Source organism: Ascidiella aspersa, chromosome 1 (genome assembly GCF_963924565.1).
Source record: "Ascidiella aspersa chromosome 1, kaAscAspe10.2, whole genome shotgun sequence".
Classification (NCBI taxonomy): Eukaryota; Metazoa; Chordata; class Ascidiacea; order Phlebobranchia; family Ascidiidae; genus Ascidiella; species Ascidiella aspersa.
In genome coordinates, this window is record NC_139447.1 from 4,204,310 (window position 1) to 4,227,522 (window position 23,213).

Here is a 23,213-nt window from a genome sequence, read left to right on the forward strand (position 1 = left end):
TTCATTTCACTTATACATTTTTGGACCAAAATCAGCAGATTTTAGAAGCCTATTTGTATTGTGACGTAAATTTTTGACGTCATTTCTAAAAACTTTTGCCGATACTGTTTCACGTGAAGCCAGAAAAAAATTAGGGGTTTGCTGTCAAAAACGTTTAAGAAACCCTGTTCTAGATTTATATACTCTTTTAAGGATCTATAAATGCTGCGATATAGAAGAAAGCCGAGTGATCTGCAGTTGTTTGTTGAACCAACTTCGTTTGGTATAAAGTGGTCGCAATTTTTACGATCCATCTTAAGTTTCACGTCAGCAAAAAAAGCCTTAACAATTTCCTTCCTTAAATAATCTAGGAGTGATTTTGAAAAACAAGCGTTTCAATTTGATCCGTTTTACAAAAAATAGCCACAGAAAACAAGAGGGCTACAGCGAAAGAACAATAACGAAAAACAACGATATGAAAAATCTTGGAAAAAACGTAACAGTGCGAGCAAAGCTAATACGGGGGCTAGGGGACCGAAAATAATCGGATTTTAAGGAGGGGTAAACGTAAGGATACGTAAAAAAGAGAAGGGGGGCTTAAAAGGGGGGTGGGATTCCCCAACTACAGCAGAAATACGTTATCACAGTCGACCACACCAAAAATAGTTAAACAGTCGGAAAAATATGAGTAGAAAAAAAGAGCACAAACATACTGAGTATCCGTGGTCAAAAGTGACAGGCTATACGCGGGGCGCCGCTAATATAAGAGCGAACAACAAAGTCTCGCCGCATATAGCGAAATCGCCACAAAAAAGGAATGCTTTCGTTTTGGTTCGCGCGAAATGAACTTTCGAATTCTAGGAGGGTGTCATACTAAGCGTATACGCCATCGACAACAAAATTGCGCGCTTTCGTTCGGTCAATTTTCGGCGCTTGACTTAAAAAGTCGTGAAAATACCGTGAAAGACAAAGGGTGTCGTCTTTTACATTTAAACGGCACAGCAGTTGGCCTGGAACATTGGTCGATAATGAAGCGGGGCGGAAACGTGAATATCCAACCGCTTAGTAGTGGTATAGTATATAGAAGAAGTAACAGTAGTGGTAGCTGCATCGGCCGGCGGAGAGCTACCCAATCGAAAAATCGAACTGAAAGGAGAATCGACGCAAAAAGAGTGTCCAACGCTAAATAACAACAACATCAAGATCAACAACAGAGGAAAACAACAACTAGTCAGTGCGGAACAGTAGTAGTAGTTTATAAAGAGTACGGTGAGACGCGAGCGCAAAAGTCGCTAAGTGTTTGTGCACAGGCGTCGCTTGATGTAACTGGTGAAGGAGGGGAAAACAGGGGGGGGGGGTAAGTTTTTTTTTGGCGAGGGGCAGGTTAGCTCCAGCCGTTGTCCTTCACCATGTGGATGAGCTCGATGATAAACTTTCCCTCCTTGTACTTTTGACTTGTCTCGTAAGCGCGCTCCTGTAAAACACAAGCGGCGATGTTTAAATTGATGCACAGACCGAAACTTATGAACTTAAACAGCATTTTTAGGTGCTTCGGACGTGCCGTACATGAGGTTGAACAAATTGATTTCAATTTTTGTAAATTACTATTTATTAAGTGATATGATCTAGAAATACCTGACATGCAGCATACATATTTTTAAAATTCTAAACCATTACATTTTTATGTTGCTTTTAACGATTTATCTGTTGTTTTTTGGGTATGATTCTTTAATGGCCGGTTAAAATACAGCATATTTCGACTATGGTTATTTTTGCATATACTTAAATAAAATAGTTGTACAATCTTCAAATAATGAGCCGTGAGTTTAAGTCATCTTTTGGTAATAAATTGGACGCTATTTTGTTCCTGAAAGGAAGACCACTTTCGTTCAAATCCAATGCAACAACAAAACTGTACAAAAGATTACTCATGAAACGCAAACAGGGGAGCAATAAAAATAATTTTCGAAAAAAAAACGCCTTAGTATTGGCCTTGCAAAGTTGTTTCCAGCAGAACGCACAGAATCGATGCCGAACAAAAACGACGCGAAAAACTACGACTGGCTTTAGGCTGGAGGAAAACATTCCCTTTAGACTTCGGTTGGAGCCTTAACGTAGGCCGTTTGGGTCGATATAACGCAAGAGGCTGATTTCCAATCTGGCAATATTGATCTGTCGAGATAGGTTTCTGTTGGACCGAGGTGCGGGGCTAACGGGGGAATGGACTTGGCTTGCCGCAGCAAGGACACAAGATTTTTTATCGATTGGCGCCACAATGAAAACGGAAATGTAGTTTTCGCGGGCGGCCGTGTTTCGCCCTTTTGATGAAAACGGTGGTGTAATAATGCGGGTTTAAACAGTTAAACCGGCGACTTTTGCATTTTAGAGGCTACCATTTCAGCTGTTCACTGAAAATGAAGTTTTAAACAGTTACCAACGTTATTTTTGGATTAACAGACTACCATTTCAGGTGTTCACCAAAAACCAAGTTATAAACGGTTAAGACCGTGATTTTTGCATTTTACAGACTAACATTACAGCTGTAAACCGAACATAATGTTTTAACAGTTAAGACGTGATTTTTGCATTTTAGAGGCTACCAATTCAGCTGTTAACCGAAAATCAAGTGCGCACGCGCCGTGCTAATAATAAGGAGTGCCCCGGTAGTGGGCAATTAAACCTGAATCGCAATTACGCAAATAGGTATCAGCCAGCTGTTATTACGGGCTGTTACAATTCACGCCGCGGCCGAGGATATTAGCGACAAGTAAGGATTACTACACGTTTAACAATCTGTCGGGGGTTTGGATCAAGGTCGCAACGCACTCTATAGCGCAATAATAGCGTTCCGTCGCTAACATCCAGCAATTAGTACAGGAAACTGAACACACCCAAGGCCGGATACACGTCGGTGCTAATTCGCTTTTAATCACTGAGTCCAACTTCAGTCTGACGCAGCCGACGGAATGATGAGGGCGAAAAAGAGTTTAAAGATTTCTTTTCAAGCTTTATGTTTTTTATGTGGTAATGTGGAAGGTGGCACAATTTTTGTTCAAAGATGTGTGGTTGATACGACATTCCATTTTCACTGCTTTTAACTACAAAAAAGCGATTTTACGCAAGGGCAGCGATTTATCGCATCATCAATCCTTTAATAGATGCCAAATTGCCGAAAACCAAGGCGTTTTGCTTCTTAGGACCCAATTTGTTACCAGGACAACTGTCCTTAAAATTAACCTTCCTGATCAAAGAGGCAGGTGTGACGCGAAAAACCGCTAAGTGACGTAACACAGCGTGACAGCCCGTCAGTTTCTTAACTAATCCTGGGATGATCGGGCGCTTTGGCAACATATGACGTCACGATTTGCCCAAGTCGGGTTCGATGGCAGTTGAAGCGCGACTTTCGTTGTTTTTGCTATTTTCGCTTTGCGGACACCACAAACACCAGACGAGGGACAACCGAGCTTGTACAGGTCACTGGCAACGTTTAGAGTGTTTCTGTGGTTCTTTTTTGCCACAAAAAGTTCCTTTTAAATAGTCGTTAAAAACATTAAAATGTATCAGAGCAGATTGTAAAAAACAACAAACTAAACGATTTTCTATTTTTGGTTGTTCGGTCGAACTTAAACAGCCGAGATTCTCAATGAACGCAAAATATGGTCAAAATAGCGTTCGGTAAATCATGAGTACAGAAATAATAACTATTTTATACAGGACAAAGTTTCCGCGAACCGCGCCCGTTTGCGTTAGTTACGGTTGAACAAAAATAACTAAATATACAGACATTTCCCATTAAACAAGGCCCGAGGGTTAAATGGAGGCGCAGTGACGTTTATTTCTCGTCTGTCAGATACATTGGCGGCAAACGTTGACTAAGCCTCCAAGAATAGTTGATCGAAATAAACGGACTGTCAACCACTAAATAAAACTTGACGCCCATTTCTAAGGCCACTATTTAGCTTTTTTCGAATTTCCATTATAAGTAAATGTCAAAAACTTTATTAAATACATTACAATGACAGTGTTTACATATCGAAAGGGCGTGATTAATTTTGATCATCACTTGACGGGCAAGTATACCATAAATAGAGCTCTTTGCTCATTTTGGAAGCGCAGCGACTAACCCATGGCATTCGTCATTGTTAGGCCACGTCAGTGTTTTTGTTCCGAAAACACAAATAAGCAGCAAATTTATATTGGCGGTTTATTAACAGGGTTTATTTTACAATGATCCAATCTTATTTTGGCATTTTCTGGGTTTATACTCCCAAGAATAGTGTATGTTTAATCTAGGGATAATTATATCCACAAAAAATATTAAGCCTACGGTGCGGCACCTAGTAATGTCCACAATTTGACGCAGTATAATATGGCCTGAAACGTGCTATTATGACTATCACGATTTATGCTGCTTCGCAACCAAGAATTTTAATGAAGATACTGATTAAACAATTATCAGGTTCGATAGAAATAACATTTTGATTACAAGTGACTCGTTGCTTCGAAATTAATAGAAGGGTTTTAATCAACTTAACATTCACAAAACACACAGTCAGTCATATGCGGCCAACGGTGCTACAATTTTGCCGTTTATTACATTGTAATAATTGCAGCGTTGCTCGACTTGAAGTTTTCCTTGGTTGTGCCTTATATCGCTTACTCGTCGTGGCATATTCACCGAAAAAACACTAATATTTTTTTTTAAATTAGAGCTTAACTCCCCAGGAAACGTTTGTAAACAAATGTCAAATACCCCACTTCAGCACGACCTTGGAACGGCATTGACCGCGTGGAAAAAACGGCGCTGACAACTCGACAACAAAGCCGAACAATGGACGCGACAGGACTGCCTTTGTTCGTCGACGGCCAGGCGCCGATTGTCGCCACAAATCGGCTCCAATTGTGACGCAACAATCGCCAGGGCGACAAGCGACAACAGACCTCAGCTCGGCGCTGAACGCCCGACGAATTTGCATGGCGGCTTCGCTAATCGCAAGCCTTAGTCTTGTCTAGAATCCTACCACATTTTTTTTAACGCTAACGAAATCAGTTGTCAAAGTTGAAATTGCAAGAAAGGCAGGAATATGTAAAAATTAATATTATAATAATACTTGATCCACCCAAACCTAAACGCTAACTCGCACCCTAACTCAAATACTGTTAACAACATTCACCCCTGGTTGAAAATGTGGTAGGATTCTCGACCAGCGCCAAGGCCTTTTATTTTCAAACGTTCGTGCTTCTTTTGACACTTGTCCAGTTGTTAACCTGGGCAATTTAAAATCAAACGGCTTGCTGATTGTCATCCTGTTTATATTTTTGTCTAGTGCAGTGGATGTCAAACGTTTTTAGCTACTGAGTAAATCATATTGAGTTCGCGACAGGCCTTCAACCATATTATTTAATTATTACTCGACATCACCCTTAACTTACAATAGGTAAATTCTGTAATATTATCCGTATTTATTCCAATCAGATGTCTTATTGATTGTGTGCATCGAAATCTGGCATAAAATCCGAGTGCCTAGCTATTTCTAATACCAACTGGTTATTTAACACAATTACAACAAAGTTTTGCGGCACACGTTTGAATTACTAGACGCGCACAGTTTGAGAAAATACTCTTCTTTAGTTGCTCGAAACGGCCTTAGCACCGAATGGTCGATTACAGCAAACCACAATAGCCACGTAACATTGCTGTTTACGAAAAAACGAGTCGATCGTACAAACGGAGTTTACGAACAAGTTTAGTGTTGGTGCTTCCCACCAATGGGCCTACGTCGGTAGGGCAAAAAGCACAGGTTGCTCGAGGGAAAATTTGGACAAAACACCTTTCTGTGCCTTGATATTTGACGGCCTTAACGGGAATACCCAGCGTTATCGTGGTCCTGAATGTCGTCAGCCTTAGCTTTGAACCCTGGCGATGGGTAAAAACAAATTGGTTGACATTTTTGTTGAAATTTTCCACGTGCTATTTTTATACCAGAGGTGACAAACAAAAAAATTGGACTGTAAATCGGCATTCTTCTGTACCTGATTCTAGTTGAGTATGTTAACAGGTACTTCTGCCATTGTTGAGTTAGATCTGCGTCAATGGAAATTTTAACAAATTTGTTTTTAACATGTAGTTTACTTTCAAGGACAGCTTTAGAGTTGCGGAACGAACTAGCTTGTATTAGGGCGTAGTAAGAATATCAAAGCCCATAGAGAAGTGTTTTTAAACTTTTCAAATATCTCTTCATTAATTTTCAAGATCAAGATTTGTTAAAGTACATTAAGGTGTACTGTATAAGCTTTAATATTCTTACTACATCTTGTTACAACCTCCAACCATTATGCTTCAAGCTATGTTATGATAATAGTGGGGCACATAGGTTATTGTGCTTCAAACAGGCATTGCGATTTACAAACACGTCAACGGTTGCAGTAAACGTCCAACCGAAATCATGGTTACTTTTTTTTTAAAGTAGAAGCCATAGGCTGGTTTTGAATGCCCGTTTAAGATTCTCAAAATTCAAAACAACAACAGCATGGCTCGAAGTGGGGGTATGAACCCCTTTTTTTGCCTTCGACGTGGAAATGCGTGCGACTCGACACAATGGCGCGGAGCATCCAGCTCGGAAACCACGCCAGCTTTTCGTCACGCTCTGCTAGCATGACGTCACGCAGCTTCGCCAGGAGTCAACATGCGGTCGATCGCGATTTCCGCGGCTGTTCACAACACCGGGCATGTATACCCCTATATACCCTGGACGAGATATGCCCACCCGAATTTGGGCTTTTTTCCAGCGTTCAAACAATTATTACATTAACGCACATTATTTCGGTTAGGGTTCGGGTTGGTCAAGTGTTGTTATTTCTATCTCACACTTTTTGTTATCTTTTATAAATTTTCAGTGATATTTTGTATTAATTTACGCCGGGAGTTTACCTGAAGGTCCAATTAGTGAATTGCCACGACCTTGTAAGTCTAAAAGTCAGACTTTTCTGCCATTTGATGCCCTAATTGTGGTTGACCTTTTTGCTTAGCACTGCACTAATTTCTAACGGATCGCGTGCCTTAGCCGAGCTGACTGGATTGAAAATGTTTACGATAACAATGCGGGTGACCTCAACCAGGCTGGCTTCCGTTTGGCCGAGGCGCCTCGCTATTTGTATACATAGGCGGTGGGCGCTGTTTCGGTCCTACAACAACAGCATTTAAAGCAACGTGTTAACAGCTGTGATTTCGGCGCGACAGATTAAGGAAAATCGAAATTTCGTCACGAATGTTTACTTGGCGTGCGCGCCTAAATCCCAGCACAAGAGACCAAACAGGATTCACGTTGGTTCTCAACCGGAGCCCTGGTGTGCCATTTCTAATTCTCAAGGGTGCCGATAGGTATTTGAGATTTTTAGGAATCCGATTTTTGCTCAATTGGTAAGCTTCTTGATACAACTATTTGTGTACTGTTATAGAGACCATTATAGCAACTGAATACATGCTTTAAGTTGATTGTGTTGTTCCAGTCCCATTTATAGTGGCATTTAAGTAAAATACTTAAAAAAAATTCCAGTCGGGGTGCCGAAAATCTATATACCAGGGGTGGGCAAATTTATTCAACCGAAGAGCCATTAGGCAAATGAAATTCCTTAGCAATGAAATTGCGTTAGCTTGCAGCAACTAACTCTTTAGTGCCACGTCATAACCGAAATGCTGGCCTAAATAAAGAAATAAAAAAAGAAAAACGTTCATAAACGTACTCTTGGTGGCCTTTACTTTTTTTTGGAATTTTACGATTCGACTAGAAGAGCCACAAAAAACTTGCCGGCGAGCCGCAGTTTGCCCACCCCTGCTATATACTATTTTTAGGGGGGGTGCAGTAAGTCATAAAAGGTTGACAATCACTGGTTTTAACAGTGCACCGCTGTAGCTAGTTGTGTCCCGTTACTGCGTGTAAAGTTGTGGTTTGTCAGTGCGACTTACACAAAGTGACCGATCGCCCAATACTGATATGCAGGAATGAAAAACACACATGTAAAAGGGAAGTCAAATAAGAACTGAAAGTAAACGAGGGTTGAAATAACGACACCGTTGCGTTTTTCGCAGAAAGCAAACAGCGTTCGACGCAATTGTACATGTTTGGCACATTTTTATTCGGAAATCAGCGACGGGTGTGTGTATGTCGTGCACGGGCGTCTATTGTTAAGCGCTGTTCAGTGCACACATGGCACAGCGGATACACAGAGTTAAGCAATTTTAGCACGGGTCGCGTAAAGTGTGAAATATTTGTTGGAACACGTCGATCATCAATTCCGCATTATGCAACAATTAAGTGTGAAATATTTGACAGAAAACTTGTAGAGCATTCGCATTTGCAACAAGCGATTGGCACACGGCCACTTTTGAAATCGTCACAACCCGTTCTTTTTCAATACACATTAACGCTGTTTTTCACCGATTGGCGAATATAGGCAATTTTACGTCCGTTTAAAAACATGGCGGATAGGTATTGTTTACTTTCCGGTGAGCATGGCTGGAACATTTGCGAAAGGCACACACCACAACCAAATGGCTTGTGATGGTTCAGCAGAGCGGACAGACCGACTAGACTAGACTAACCCGAATTTTACATTGCGCCTATTAGATTTACCAATAAACTGTAGTCGGAATTAGAAATCGCCGAATGTCCTCGGGACTAAGGTTTGCTTAGCGCGAGGTAGGAGCTCGAAATATCGACCCTTCAGTGCAATAAACAGGGAAAAAATCGGGCCTCAGCACGACACTACTTGACGTCGTCGAAAACCAATTCAAAAAGCAGAAGGTAAAATAAATGAATATAAAACTGCCAGGAAGCAACAATATAAAACAAATGAGGTTCGATGCGAAAAACGGGCTGCAAAAGCGTCAAGCCGAATTTTACTTCAATAAAAAAATGTTTTACACAGAACTAAGATAAGTTTGCAACTCTGTGTTAAACTTTTGTGCGCTTACGCTCCATAGCCTTCAATGTAAATTAAAGCCCCAAAATGATATACCACTTACACAAACACACACACACAGAGGTTATCATACGCGAGATCCCTTGTCGCGTTCAAACAAACTGTACAGCAGCAGGGGGTTTTCGGGGCAAATTAAGGGCATTTACTGAAGGGCGTGCCATATGGCTGAGGTACAGGTAACAAGGTAAGGAACCCACAAGGCTCATGCCTAAAGGATATGATGCGACACAGATGCTCAGCGGTTCGCCGACGCTGATCAATATTGATGGAGGTCTCTGGCAGGGGGTCTCTGTTTGGTTAACTATACGGTTTCCGTTTGCTGTTTAAGCCACGTGGGAGCGAATCCCGCCGGGCAGTTGGTCAGTATACGCCTCCTTTGAAAGAAACGAACGCTTTTCCATGCGTTTTTTTGTTTGAAAATTGAAAAAGATGAAATACTGCTTTGGGTCAAACGGCGGATAAGCTTACTGAGTGTGGCTATTCTTCTATATGAATCAACCACCATTCAAGCCATTTCCGTAACAGCAATGGTTAAACAATAATCAAGTTGGTCATTATACGCCCCCGTTTAAAGAAACGGTTGCTTTTGTTTGTTTACCCGTTTTTTTTTTAAATTTGCGAAACTGAAGAGGATGGAAAAATATAGTTCAATGCTTCTAGGTCAAAAAACGGCATAAAAGCATGCTCACTGTGGCAAAGAGGGCTATTCTTCTCTATGATTCGACCACCATTAAAGCCATTTCCGTAGCAGCAATCGTTAAACAAAAATCAAGGGCCCTTGACGTTCTATAAGAGTAGATCAATGCTTGGTCAACGTGGGCGTTCAACGTCATTACCACAACCGATTTCGGTCCAGTCCAATTGCGAGTCACACGCTCGACTAGGGTTTGATCTATCAAGTAACTATGCTAACCCATTATGGGTGAATAGGCCACATCGATATAGGTAAAACCAAATCAAAAGGCGGAATAAGTCAGATGCTCAGCAAAGGTTCACAACGGGAGGCCGACATTGGAATACAGCAGATATAGCCAACTTATGTTTGATTGCAAATGACTGAAATACTTTTTAGATTAATTTCCAATAACAATTAGTCATTTTAATGATCCGCTTGTGTGCGATAGCTACTGTAATGACGTAACACATATTAGAAGCGATCGACCGTAAAATGTGGCGATCGACGTGTTGGCTACTCCTGGTGTTAAGTGTAGGTTGCAACATCACGCGGTGTTGGCGATTAGGCAATCTTTATGAAACGCGAAAAATCAAAGCAAAATGCGTAATAAATGCGACGTTACAGCAAAAGTCGAACAACGGGAGGCCGCGCCCGACATTGGAATAGAGCATAAGTGATCGATGGAAAGGTGATAGGCGCGCTGACAGCTTATCGTCGGCCTGGATCAAGGACCGCCGCTACAACGCCCCCTCCAAAGTCGTGTGGGAAAGTCTGGCTACCTTAAGCCGCCGACCATCGCCGGTGTTGGATGTCGCAACCTGAATGCGCCTGATTTAAACCCGGGCGCATGCAGATTTAGCGTTTTGCATCACAATAGGCGCCTTACAGATGCAAGGGCACTTTCGGCGAGGATATTTACGTGATGTGGTATTTCTTTCCACGTTGAGTGTCCAGCTTAATGGTTAGTATTAAAGGATTTTCAAAAGATAGAAATAAAGGATAAAAATGATCAAAAATCGTTCGCACCCGAGGGGACTTGTATAAGTTTTATCTGTGCTGTCGTCTTAATTCATTTTAGATGGGTACTTCAAAAGCACCTTTTTTAACCAAAACTTCCTTTGCCTTTGGCCAGCTTACATACCCCCTTCCCGCTAAAAAAACAAAAAAGCAGAAATCGTTTTTGAAAGTAACTAGATCGATAGCTACATAGAGCTAAAACGATGACGTCACATAAGTTTAGGTTTTTTGTCCCCCAACCAAATGCCCCTAGGGGCACAGACTCATAAACCACCTATACGCACCTATCTTACATGTTACTCTACGTCGTGTCCAAAAATTTGAAAGTTCTACATGCATACTTTTTCTATAAAGATTCGTACAAAAAACTGTCTGAAACATAGCATAGCAAACCTAAAACGAATAGCAGCAAAAACAAGATATGTCCCAAAAATCAATTGTCGGCCCATATAATTATTCCACTTGAGTCGCCTTTCTATATTGTCGACAGCGCGGTTTCCGATGGACTCGAGCGCCGAGCGGACATCACAACACAGTCGGAGCACTCGACCACGTGGTGCCAACGCGGTTATGACGTCACAAAGAACGAACGGAAAACGTGGCTGGTACGGCGGTTGTGTCAGACAAAGGGAAGGCAAACCGTAGGGGCTTTTTTCTGTTGGCGGAGATTTTCTGTGTTGTTGTTGCGTTGCCACGAATTTACAGGCTCCATCATAAATTAATTTTCAGTATTTTGTGCTATAGTAAATATAGAATGTGGTACGTTAGTTACAAGTGGCGTAACGAGATTTACTAGAAGCTCTCATCAGAAGCAACTATAGTCACCATTGAAAACTAATGGATCCAAACCGATACTGAAGTCTTTATCAGTGTACAGGAATTTATTAATAATACAAATGCTTTCACAGGTGGATTCTTATTTAAGCTCCAAAGAAAGATATTCGAAGCTTCAAATAAAAGCCACGGTATAATAAGCGGACGTGTTCTGAGTTGTTGTTATGTTGCTACGGAGATAAACATGACGGCGATTTTTTTAGAAAAAAAAAATGAATCGCTGGGCCAGTTTTTGAAATTAAACTGCCACATTCGGTTTCCTGAGAAACACTAGAAAAAACACAGTAATGGGCATGCTCAAACGCGTCTTTGCTGGATCTGAAATACTTTGTTTTTATTGTGGAGCACAGTTCAACTTTGTATGTAGCTTGAGATCAAGAATAGAGGATGAATTACAAAAGTTCATCTCACAAGGGTTCTGTGTCAGTTTTACTAAGACGATCCAATCCAAATATGGTGTTAAACAAGCTATACTATGTCGATCAATGTGCAATGAAGCATTTCTCTGGTAGGTGTAATTGCGCACGTAATTCTAGCGACAAATTTACATAATTCGTGCTATTCGCTTGAACTTAAGGAACTAAAAATACCGCGCTACAAAAAACGACAAACTTACACGCCTTCACAACAAAAATAGCCGAGTGACATGAAAATAACGCAAATCGTCGGTCAGAATGTTTTATAGCTGCTTTCCTAGAAAAAAAAAAAATTAAAAAAAAACATGACGTATCCAAAAATGAATATACTATTGCTACCAGGCAATGTTTCAATTGTAAAATTATTTATCGGCAGATTTTTTTTGAATTACCAACGTTTCGACCACCTATTCGGGCAATCTTTCCATGGCATTATTATTGCAACCATATGCAAAAATATACACCAGCCAAACATTAACGGAAAAAAACCCAAAATGTTAAGTTGTTTGCATTTTGGGACAAATGGAGGTTTTGCTATCCTAGGACCGCAGACGCCTATTAAAATTGACAAGTATATCAACGGCCCAGCGGAAACGGCAATGAATCAGCGGGTGTGACACCGATTTGGCGCTGCAAGACCTATCTTGTTCCGGAGTCGCAGTCGAATGTCTGAAGCGATTCCGGCTGAATGCTGTTTCCTAATTTGAGCAAACCTTGTAACTGCATGACAGGGCGTACAAGGGCGAGTTGAACAGTACTTCAAAAGGCTACACATTTTACCATGTTATTAAAGCATTTTGAGACCCCTTTATCTCCAATTTGTCCAAAAATTTAGGTCGAACAAAACAGAAAGTACGCAAAAATACCAGAAATCAAGGCAGCCTTTGTATAGCAGCCTTGTCCCCCGTCCCTTCTATTTTGCCCAAAAAATTAGGAAAGCAAAACAGCAAGTACGCAAAAATGCCAGAAAATCAAAGTAGCTTTTGTATGTGGGAGCCTTGCAAACGGGCTTAATACCTACCAAAACAACAACAACCGTGAACCGTTAAAGCGCCGAATCTTTTTCTATCAGTCATGCCACGCTCTAAGTGACAAGGAAGGAAACGGTGACCTCCAGTATTTTCGGCAGCACGCTTTTCACCGGCGCCAAAAATACCCGGCGGAAATGTGACCCCGTGACGTCACGGCTTAGGGGCCAGGCTCAAACCTGTCGGTCGGCGGCAAAAGGCGCTTTTCGCCAGTCAACAGCCGTTGGACGCGCGCACTTGAAGACGAATGGGACTAAAGGCCGCGAAAACTATAAATGTACTGACACACCTGCAAATGTGGCCAAAACAGGAACTTGCCTACGATATGGCCCACTGTTGCTAAGGGTACAAGAAACATATTATGGAATAACATTTTTGAGCATAATGGTTGGAGGTTGTAGTAAGACGTAATAAGAATATCAAACATTCAAATCTATTTAAAACAACGGCATTTGGCAACGAATTAAAGTGTAGGACAAGTGATCGACACAAACGCTACAATAGCCCAGCAACAAACACCTCCGACAGATCGGGTTATAATACTATGCATTTATAACCGAGTATGGAAAATAAATATATAATTATAATAATAAATGTTTACAAATAAAATTGCTGGTTAAGCAATACTCGGTTGTGCAATATTCCTGGCAGCAATAGCTTATTTCAATGTGTATACTTATCTTAAGGAGAGTGCATAGAAAGGAGTTTGAAAATAAAACACTTGTATTTTATCCATAGCAGAATTAATAATGGCAAAATAGGGATGGTATTGCATCGATCAGCGTGCAATTATGTGAGACCCTGTTTTTCGATCAGCGCTCTCTCCCATTTAACTGACGCCAACGGCTTTCAATTCAAAGGCCTCGGTGCACCTGGAATCATCAAAGAAGCTAGGAAGCGGGGGCGCCAAACCCCGTTTGACCCACACGCCCCCTTTGGTGCCGCGGCCGTGCGGAACCCCAAAGTACCCCCGACACGATTCCCGCGGGCCAACCGTCGTGACGAAACAATGGGGCAGGGGTGAAACTGAGAGACCACAATGGAGCCGACGAGAATAGACCAGGGTTTTGAAGATAGCTTGTTTGGCGCGACGAGCTTGATGTAATAGATTTGGGGCCGATTTCGGGGGTAATTTGAGGCTCTATGGGGTCGTCGTCTCGTCATTAAGGGTAAGTTTTTTGTGTTGGTCACGCGATGCCAGAAATCGGTTTCTGGTAAGTGGTAACGACATTTGAAATTTGAACACGACTATTCAAAAGTTGTTTTTCGAAATTGGTGTTAAGTTTTATATTTATGATAAAAAAAAAGGTTGAAAAATTTGTCGAAACGCGAACTTGATGTTACCAGCTTCGGAATGAGCTCTAACAAGCCTCTACAACAGCTAAGCCTCTACAACAGCCACAGCCTTAAAATACAGCTTGTATAACAGAAACATTAAAACGGACTTCGATAATACTTCCACGAGGTTGCGTAAGTTTTTTTCTAGTTTTCCCGTCAAAACCGCCTCTGTTACAAAACTTTGTTCCGGTGACGCACACGTTGAGCCTATTACGCGTGTAGACGGAACGATGATCCGTAACAAGCGGTAAGTGAGCTAAACAACGTTTCTAGCCGTTCAAACCTCGCTTAACCACTGCATTAGAGCAAACGGCCCAAATTAGTTTTTAAATCGTGCGTTTTAACGTCTCAAACAACTTAAGAAAAGCAAGCTAAAAGATCGCACGAGACGGCGATTTTTATCATGCCAAGGGGTGGAAAAATATAAAAGGGCGTGGTAGACAAATGGGGGCGTGAGCGTTGCAAAGGGTCGCCTGCCTAAACTAGGCATCGCATCTGATCGACTAAAAAATAATTAGAACTTTCGACGAAAGAAATGACTTTAATCCTTTATAGTATACTTCACTTAACAAAGCAGCACAACAACGCTATGCACTGATCAAATCATATCAAAAACTAGGTTCTGATAGCCAATTTGGTTCCAAAACGTATAATAGGGGCGTAAGCGTTCCAAAGTGTCGCCTAAACTGGGCTCCGCCTCTTTCTCTGCTATATTTACGCGGTGTGGAACAGTGGGCGCACTACCATCAATTATTTATGGCCCGGGCTGATGCCTAACCAGATCAAGTGCGAAATTTAAGGAAAATATTGGATGGCCGGTGAGGTGTGGTTCAAAGAAAATCACACGAAGGAGGTATAAGCCATACGCAAGTACAATTTCTCACGCACCCGTTCTTGCTTCCAACAAGAGCCACTGTTGTTACGGCGTTTTCAAACTAAGTTTACAACTGATGAGGTGAAACCATCTTTAGTAAAAACAAATCTGTGAAATACGATTTCGATTAAGTTTGAAACGAGGAGGGGAAACCAACTTTACTAATAAAACAAATCTGTAAAATACTATATTTAACAGTGGTGTAGGAATATAGCCTTGTCACTTCACAGTGGTCATTTTCAGTTAAAAAGACACCAAGTATATTCTCAAACATTTCTCACGCCGTCTGTTATCCCAGAAATACGGGGAGGGAAAACCGAAAACAGTTGCCATGGATAAAACCGAGGCGAACTCTTTTAACGTTAAAAAAATCGTGCCGGTATACAGTTTGACTTGCTGGGAACCGACAGGTGACATTTACACAGCTACAGGACAAACGCCGTGTAAAACGAGCGGCGTCCTTTGTTAGCAGCTCACCGCAACCAACAGTCCGCAGTATAATACAGCGCACAAAACAAGGCGGGCCGGGAAAAAAAACAAGCAGGCGTACATCTATTTACACGTGTATGCGGCCAAGCCCAGGTCGTTCGACAGACACCTTTTTGCTTGCTAGCTTATAAGGCTAACGTAGGGAGAACGGCGGGTTTGGTAAGCCGATGATGCACCGTTCAGTGTGGCGACATCGGGAGACATATCAAAATTAATCAGCAATAATACCTAGCGAGTATCGGGCGAACGCCGATACTACCACCTGGCATCAAATATCCTCAGGTGTAGCTAACTAATGTTTGATTGCGATCGACTGAAACCTTTGTAAGAGACTCGCGATCGACTGGTTCGGTAAAAAAGTCATAAGAACACTTGTTAAATATTTTGAAAGTTAATTGCATTCCAAGCAAGCAATGGAGGTTAACTTGTTACGTCAAAGAACGCTTTATTAGGCTTGTCCAGACAACAACTGGTCATTCTAATGTTCGGCTTGTGTGCGACAGCTACTGTAATGACGTAATAAAGCAACACATATTCGACGCGATCGACCAGGTAAAATGTGGCGATCGACAGGTGGCATATTCGAACTTAGGGATCGGAAAACTGCCAGAAACGCCCTGTAAAAATGTTTAAGGATGCCCCGACATTAAGCATATCGACGTGTTGGCTTTTCCTCTGATATATACAAAGCAAGGAAAGCAATCGGCGACCGAATCAAAGGAAAGACTTACGTATTTCCAGCCTAGCGTGGTCTTGCAACACTTGCAGAAGATGTCGGACACCGCGTGCATTCCGGTCAGCAGTAGTCGCTCTTCCGGAGTTCCACTGCATACGTTCACACTGCAACGATACAGGGGAAGATGAAGGGGATTTATATGGTGAACGGGAAATGTGTCAATTGATGGAAACCGCCGCTCTTGTGGTTTCTGTCGGTCGAAAGTGAAAGGAATGGTTCGAAATGGTTGTGAATACACTGCGTTTCCCTAGTCGACAATGTGACAAACAGTAAAATTAAACAAAATTTTCTGTACAAAATCCACGGAACTTTCGAACAGGAATGTTGATACTGATACTGCGTTTACTAAAAACCTATATTAAATAGAATTTATGTTGTAATCAAAGTCATTTTATACAGTGTAAAAAAATATTCCTCGCCAAAACATCATGTTCGTTTACTCGCAAGAGCAAGACGACGTAATTTTTCTACACATTAAGTTTGCCATAATTTTATTACTTTTCGTTTTCTAGCGTTAAATCTGGTTTAAACTGGTCGCTATAGAGGGTTCCAATAAAATTGGTTCACAGTCAATTACGCCTGACCTTGACCTTGAATAGCTCGCTTAAAGGATAGGGTCGCGCTCTGTGCTCAGTAAAGCATGCCGGGCGTCAGGTCACACCTAGGTCATTTGTTCGACCTTGGGCTTCGTGTAAAGGTTACCACGTGGCGGAATATCTGAACATCTGTGCTGGCCTGATTTAACTGTTCATTTGTAAATTTGAGACACGAATTGGACGAAATCCGTTACCAGGGGCATTATGACTGAAAATATGTTCTCTGAATGTACAAGCTTAGAAAAAATCATAAAATGTAAGTTCTTTTAGTTTTAAACGGCCAGTACAGAGTAAAACGACCTATGACGAGGCGTGTGTTAACAAATTTTCGGCCAACGCGACATCCAGAACATTTCCGGAGCTGCTATGGGCGCTTGAACAGTCCATATATTGCGCGTTCGCTCCTGTTATGATGACTGCATTTACCAAAACGGCTGCTGCGCTAATGGTGCCTAATTTGCAAATCGTAAAAACGAGACAGTATTAGACGCAAATTTAGGGAAAACCGACTTATATGAAAGGTTCTTGGAAATTAACGTCTGCAACGATTAAGTTTGTCCTATACCCGCCCCGAAAAACAACACCCGGAAAAATGGTTTGCATATGCTAGCGACCGATAGGTATTTCCGAACTTACAACGCCTTTTCCTACCAAGATTATTATAAAAAGCAGATTCCACCACAGGTGTGATTAGGTGCATCAAAAATGTCCGTTACAATTTACTGAAAACTAACCACCTATGCGAGGACATAGGCGCACCAGTCGTAGCATATACGAATTGGTCACTGGCAACTACGGAAAGGCGCAGTTGGGTCGACATGATCCTCCTGTCCGCATGTACACAAAGTCGGAAACGTGTCAACCGTATGTCGTTTTATAACACGCGCGCATTCGCATACGGCGAAAAAAAATTTCTGGCTTGAGAGTGGCCGTTCACCTTATTCGGTGTCGGGTACTTAATACACTTCCTCCGCCTAATTGCCGACTACGAACGGAAATCGCCCGAAGCGACAAATGCCGACTTTTGAGCAACATTAGGCCAATTTGGACAGGCCGCTTTAAAGGCGGTATGCTCGTTTCACCTGGCTTATTAACAGTAAGTCTCAAATGTTGTTTAAGTCAATGTATTTCTTACAGGTAAAAAATAGTCAAATTTTCTCATTTTTTAGGTCAAAAAAATAATCGCCCTAGTGATAATAGATATTCTAGTGAGACAGACTTGCGGGTCGCAAACAGAGGTATTAACCTTCAAGCTCTGTCGAAATATTGTTAAGCCCATTTGAAACAGAATTTAGCCAGTTAAATTTAATTTGTGGTTTTCATTTTTAGACCTTATTAAACCGTTAACGTTCGTGAAAACTACCGACTATGTCCAATCGTCCATTTACGAGTGAATTTATTGCGATGTGGTGTTATTCATTCTTCGATATTAGCGTCTATTGGTCTTACATTCTGTTTTTGAAAACTTAGCGCTGCAGAACAAAACAGCCCCCCAAAAATTGCCATATTTTATACAAGCCTCGCGCGACACGTGTCTCAAAGCGCGTGCTCGACACTTCGCCTGCTTCAAGGTGCCACTTTGTGCTATGACGCAGGACACCCGTAATTGACAGTAGAATGAACCCTCGGCTCGGCGCGCGCGTCAAGTGTGTGTGCCTGAACGTCTGTCAGAGCCCTTCCTTCGAAACACATTGCTACGCGACTGGTTGACAAGGGCCTAGTGCTGCCTCTAAGACTGCGGTTTCGTTTCTTAACCTACTAAGGTCCTAATAACACCATAGTAATCTAAAAACATGAGGACGTTTAACTAGCTGTGTTTGGGAACAGGCTTGGAGTGTGTATCATTGCTTTTGTTGGTTGTTGCATAACATTATGTTGCCGTCAATAAACATTTGACTAAATCAAGTTCCCCAACATGTCCATATTTCGATGAAGCTTTCGTACAAAAATTTGCTTAACCTTGAAGACCAGTCTTGTGCAATAAAATCGTTTCACAACAAAAAAAATTTAAAAAAACTGCGTTAGGATGTTACTTCTCACCACATGCTGCTCGCATTTTGCGCAAAATTGCAGAATACAATCTGCCAAGTGGTACAAAACGTGGTCCAATTACCTCCCTTTAACCTCCATAAAACCAGCAAACTGCATGGGGTAAGTAAGTGTACCATAGGATGACAGACTGCACCTTTAACTGCCTTTCACTGCATTGGTTTTGTAACACCTTTGTTTGCATTTCTGGCCTGTTTACTGAAAGGACAAAACATACTGTATTGTCACATCACCTAAAATGGGTGGAATTAAATGTGATAACAAACTTAAAGTCTGGTTTCGTTTGCAAATTATACAAGAGGGTTGAAAAGTATACTTTGTGTATTAATTACTTCTAAACTGAAAAAGTGTCAAAACAATAAGTCACTAAAAGACAAAAAAAATATATAAATGCTATGAAGCCAATTTATTATTTCTATCAAATATACAAGTGTGCAACAACCTTATTTCCAATACACATAATTATTCCTACAAAATTTATTGTTTGTTATGGAAGGTTGCTATATTGTATCATACAACAAAGTACTTTCACCTTTAGTTATAAGAAGGTACACCCCAGTGACCACAATACTGTGGTGACATTAAACAAAGGCCACCAATATGTGATAGGCATACTGCACTGTTAACAACTGATACTAGAAAGGGATACCAGTTAAACCTGGGTGGTCTTCCATACCACCAGATCTATCGGTCTATTTGCATAGAAAAGGGCTTGGCAGGGCCTCCACAGTGAATTATCTTTACAGACAAATCTTGGTTACACGTGGCCTTTCAATTTCCATTTTGGCATAGAGGCAAAGTATACAGATAAAATGATTAAAACATTGCTTAAAATGATGGTTGAAAAACTAACCAACACCTTCTAAAGAGGCATACAACGGGGAAATGTCTACAAACTTGTTGACATAGGTTAAAAAAAAATAATACTCTTAAGTATTAAATAAAGTGACACTGATTAACCCAACAAAAAACGGGTGACGATGGTTTGTTATAAAAAAGCAAAAATGAGCCATGACATATTGTGACTTAATGCTGCTGGTTGCAATTAATGAGGTCATTGGGTTTGGGGCGCATGCACCACCACCTGACCCAGGGTAGGTTTATATTTGTCTATTGTGTTGCAATCAAGGAACCATTCAGCGACTTAATTGCAGCAAATTTTAACGACCCGGTAAGGCATTTCAGGGCATAACCGGCATCTGGCATTAACAAACCCACTCGACACCATAGTAAGCCTAGAAAATGCTAAGCATTACTTAACAATTTCTGTGTATTTTTTATTCATTGTGGGCTTACATATTTTTTTAAATTGCTTCTAAAATTAAAAGGTCAAAAAAAAACTATGATGACCATAGTTTAACCTTATGATGACAACAACTGTCAAAAAGTTCTATATGCATTTTTTATTCATTATGGGTTATTTTTTTTAAATTGCCTCTAAAATTAACATTAGCATCATTAACATACAGAGATTGAAATTTTGTGTTGAAATTGATCAAAAAACTATGATGACAACAGTTTAACCTTTGAACAACAAAGTGTTAAAAAGATCATTCTAGGCATGAAAATGCAAATTAGAGGTTAAAAAATATGAATAATTTAGAGCTAAGGCTTATAATTTGAGCTTTTAATCGTAAACAGTAACCTATATCTTCTTTTATATTCAATTAATAAGTATTTCATTAAAAATACAAATAAGTGTAAACAGATGGTTGACGTACAAATAGTTAGCACAGCAAAGCGTCCTTAGCCATTTATTAGGCTTCATCTTTTGACAAAATGTCCTTTCATGTTGAGTATATAGTTGAAATGTAAACAGCACATAGTCTATATGTCATTTGATATGCCAAGCGAGTATTTGTACTAAGAATCGAAAATGAAATATTGTATTCACAGATACAATAGAACGCTTGAGCTTGCTAACCACAAACAAAAACAAAATATTGTATGATTTTAGATACTTACACTTCATTAAACAGGTAAGCTCTACCTTGACTGCCTTGGAATGACTGAAAAACAAAAAAACTTTAATTACATTAAGCAAGAAAACATATAAAAATGAGATATATTACCATACAGACTTTATTCAGTTCTCTGTCATGAATATTCTTATGCTACAGTATACTACAAATTTCACATTTATTTGTTAACTACAACGATGGGTATTTTTCGGAATTTCAGCAAAATACCGCATTAAGCCTAATTTATGTGTTCACAGTTTAAATTAATAAATAAGCAAAGGACGGTAACCAAAATGATTTTTTTCCAGTAAAATTGGTATTTGAACAAGTTGAGGTATCATAAGTTTAACTGAATTTGAAAAGTAAGTTGAACTGAATTTGAAGGGTTTTTCCTCTACTTAAACAAATGTTGGAGTAGCCTAGAATTCTACCACAGCGTTGAAACAATTATAAAGCAACGGATATTGTTTGGGTTAAGTTGTTGGTCAGTGTTTGTTTATTATTCTTCCCTCACCCTAAAACAGGGGTTCTTAAACTTTTTTTACCGCGGACCCCTAAAATGTGTTTTGGCTTCACCTGGACCACGGTAAGCAAGAATTTTTCAAAAATGACGTCACAATACAAATAGACTTACAGTTTTTGGTCCACAAAATGTGAAAGAAAAATACAGTCTAAATACGTTCAGTGCAAAAACGTTTCATTTTTAATCAAACTCTTTTCTTAGAAAAATTGACCTCTTTTTTAAATATAAACTAATATTTCAATTTGGCCTTCACGGCCCCCCTAAAATTAGTTCACGTACCCCCAAGGGGTCCATGGACCCCAGTTTAAGAACCCCTGCCCTAAAATAATTAATGTTTGTTGTGGTATAGAATTCTAGACCAGCGATCAAGTCTTACAAGAAGCCTGTTTCGCCAGTTACCTTTGAAATGAGCGAGCCATGTCCAGCCAAATGAGCACGGCAATGCACGCAGCTGTAGGTCCGGTGACAGTCCGCTGTCAGGTATTCTTGAAACGTCTTCACCATCCTTGTTGAGTGAAGGGAAACGCTGCTTGTGAAGGCCTGAAGTTCTCGAGTGCAGAAACCGTTTGTCTGGTTTGGCGCGCGCGAAATGAAAACAAATCTTCGGTAGACTTCTTTGGTTGATCTCGGCGCCAATATGCGTTTACACCAGATTACTTGCGTAACTAGCTGCAAATGCAAAAGAGAAAACAGTGAAATTGACAGTCATAATATAGCAACGCAGGCACAATGGCTGAGAAGAGCAGTGACACTTAACGACAATCGAGTTTAAACTTTAGCGTGGCTGCATCGCTTAGCTAAAATACAAAATGCCAGCCCTCGCATGGCTGTACCCTTTGTCTGTGCTTCATCTAATATGTCCTACAGCGATTTTCAGGCATGGCAAATACCCGCAAGAGAAAATGCACCAACGCCACAGCCGAAAACCGCACACTTGTTCCTCTCCAACTCGAAGCGCTGCTGAGCTGAGGCTGCCATGCCGCCAGGACGGCTAAGCGAATGGCCCAGGCAAAACAACGTTCTTGCACGGAATCATAATAACACTCGAGCGTCGAGTCACGTGGCAGCTTTCTTTGTGCGTCTACTTTTCGCCAGCGCTCCCCTTGCCTCTCTCAAAGAGAAGGAAATGCGCTCCTTGTCAAAAGGCCTCACCACTTGTTTCTTTCTTTCTCCTGCGAGTAGTCGAGATCAGCTGGCAGTCTGGCCTAACTTGTTTAGCCGCCGATTGGGCGACCAAAAGAAGATGATTACAATAAAGGGGGTGTTTCTTTTAGTTCGTCAGCTGTTTTTGTCGCACGCCGTGGTAAATCGCCTGGTCGCCCGCGCACTCCTGTTTTACGGCCAATTTGCTGACTAGATGCTATTCGCAAAGTTAAGCACCTGCCGTTGCACCATTAAATCCGCAGTTACGCAGTTGCGCAACAAAGATGTTGTTGTGTTGTAAATGCCGATCTAAACCGATTTCGCCCTTTTGCAAAATCAATATATTTGTAAACCGCTACGTATGCGGTAGGAGTATAACGCCGTTATGATTCGAATAAATGAAAAAGCAACTCGCTACCGGTATTCATATAAATGTCTAATTAAAATTATTATAGCCTAATTTAGTCGCCGAATTTCAAATTTGTGGTGGATTCGGCTATAGTTTGATATATGTAACCTGCACTCTTGCTTGGTGTTACTGTTGCTATTAAGGTCGGGTAACCTGTATTAAA

At 40.9% G+C, this 23,213-nt stretch overlaps 1 protein-coding gene across 1 annotated transcript; it reads right to left on the bottom strand.

Annotated features, from left to right (window-relative positions):
• Window positions 1-356: 356 nt before the first annotated feature.
• On the bottom strand, window positions 357-22,163 carry LOC146166636 (protein yippee-like). Its single transcript, XM_083398009.1, has 4 exons — window positions 21,898-22,163; window positions 20,980-21,023; window positions 16,365-16,473; window positions 357-1,453 (listed from the first exon to the last, which is right to left on the bottom strand). The coding sequence occupies exons 1-4, from the start codon at window positions 22,000-22,002 to the stop codon at window positions 1,364-1,366; spliced, it is 348 nt and encodes a 115-aa protein (XP_083254135.1). The 5' UTR covers window positions 22,003-22,163; the 3' UTR covers window positions 357-1,363.
• Window positions 22,164-23,213: the final 1,050 nt, after the last annotated feature.

Coding starts and splice junctions, on each gene's coding strand:
- LOC146166636 (XM_083398009.1), bottom strand. CDS start 22,002: ATGGTGAAGACGTTTCAAGAATACCTGACAGCGGACTGTCACCGGACC. Junction 21,024..21,897: donor ATGGCTCGCTCATTTCAAAG/GTAACTGGCGAA, acceptor TTTGTTTTTCAG/TCATTCCAAGGCAGTCAAGG. Junction 16,474..20,979: donor GCTTACCTGTTTAATGAAGT/GTAAGTATCTAA, acceptor GTATCGTTGCAG/TGTGAACGTATGCAGTGGAA.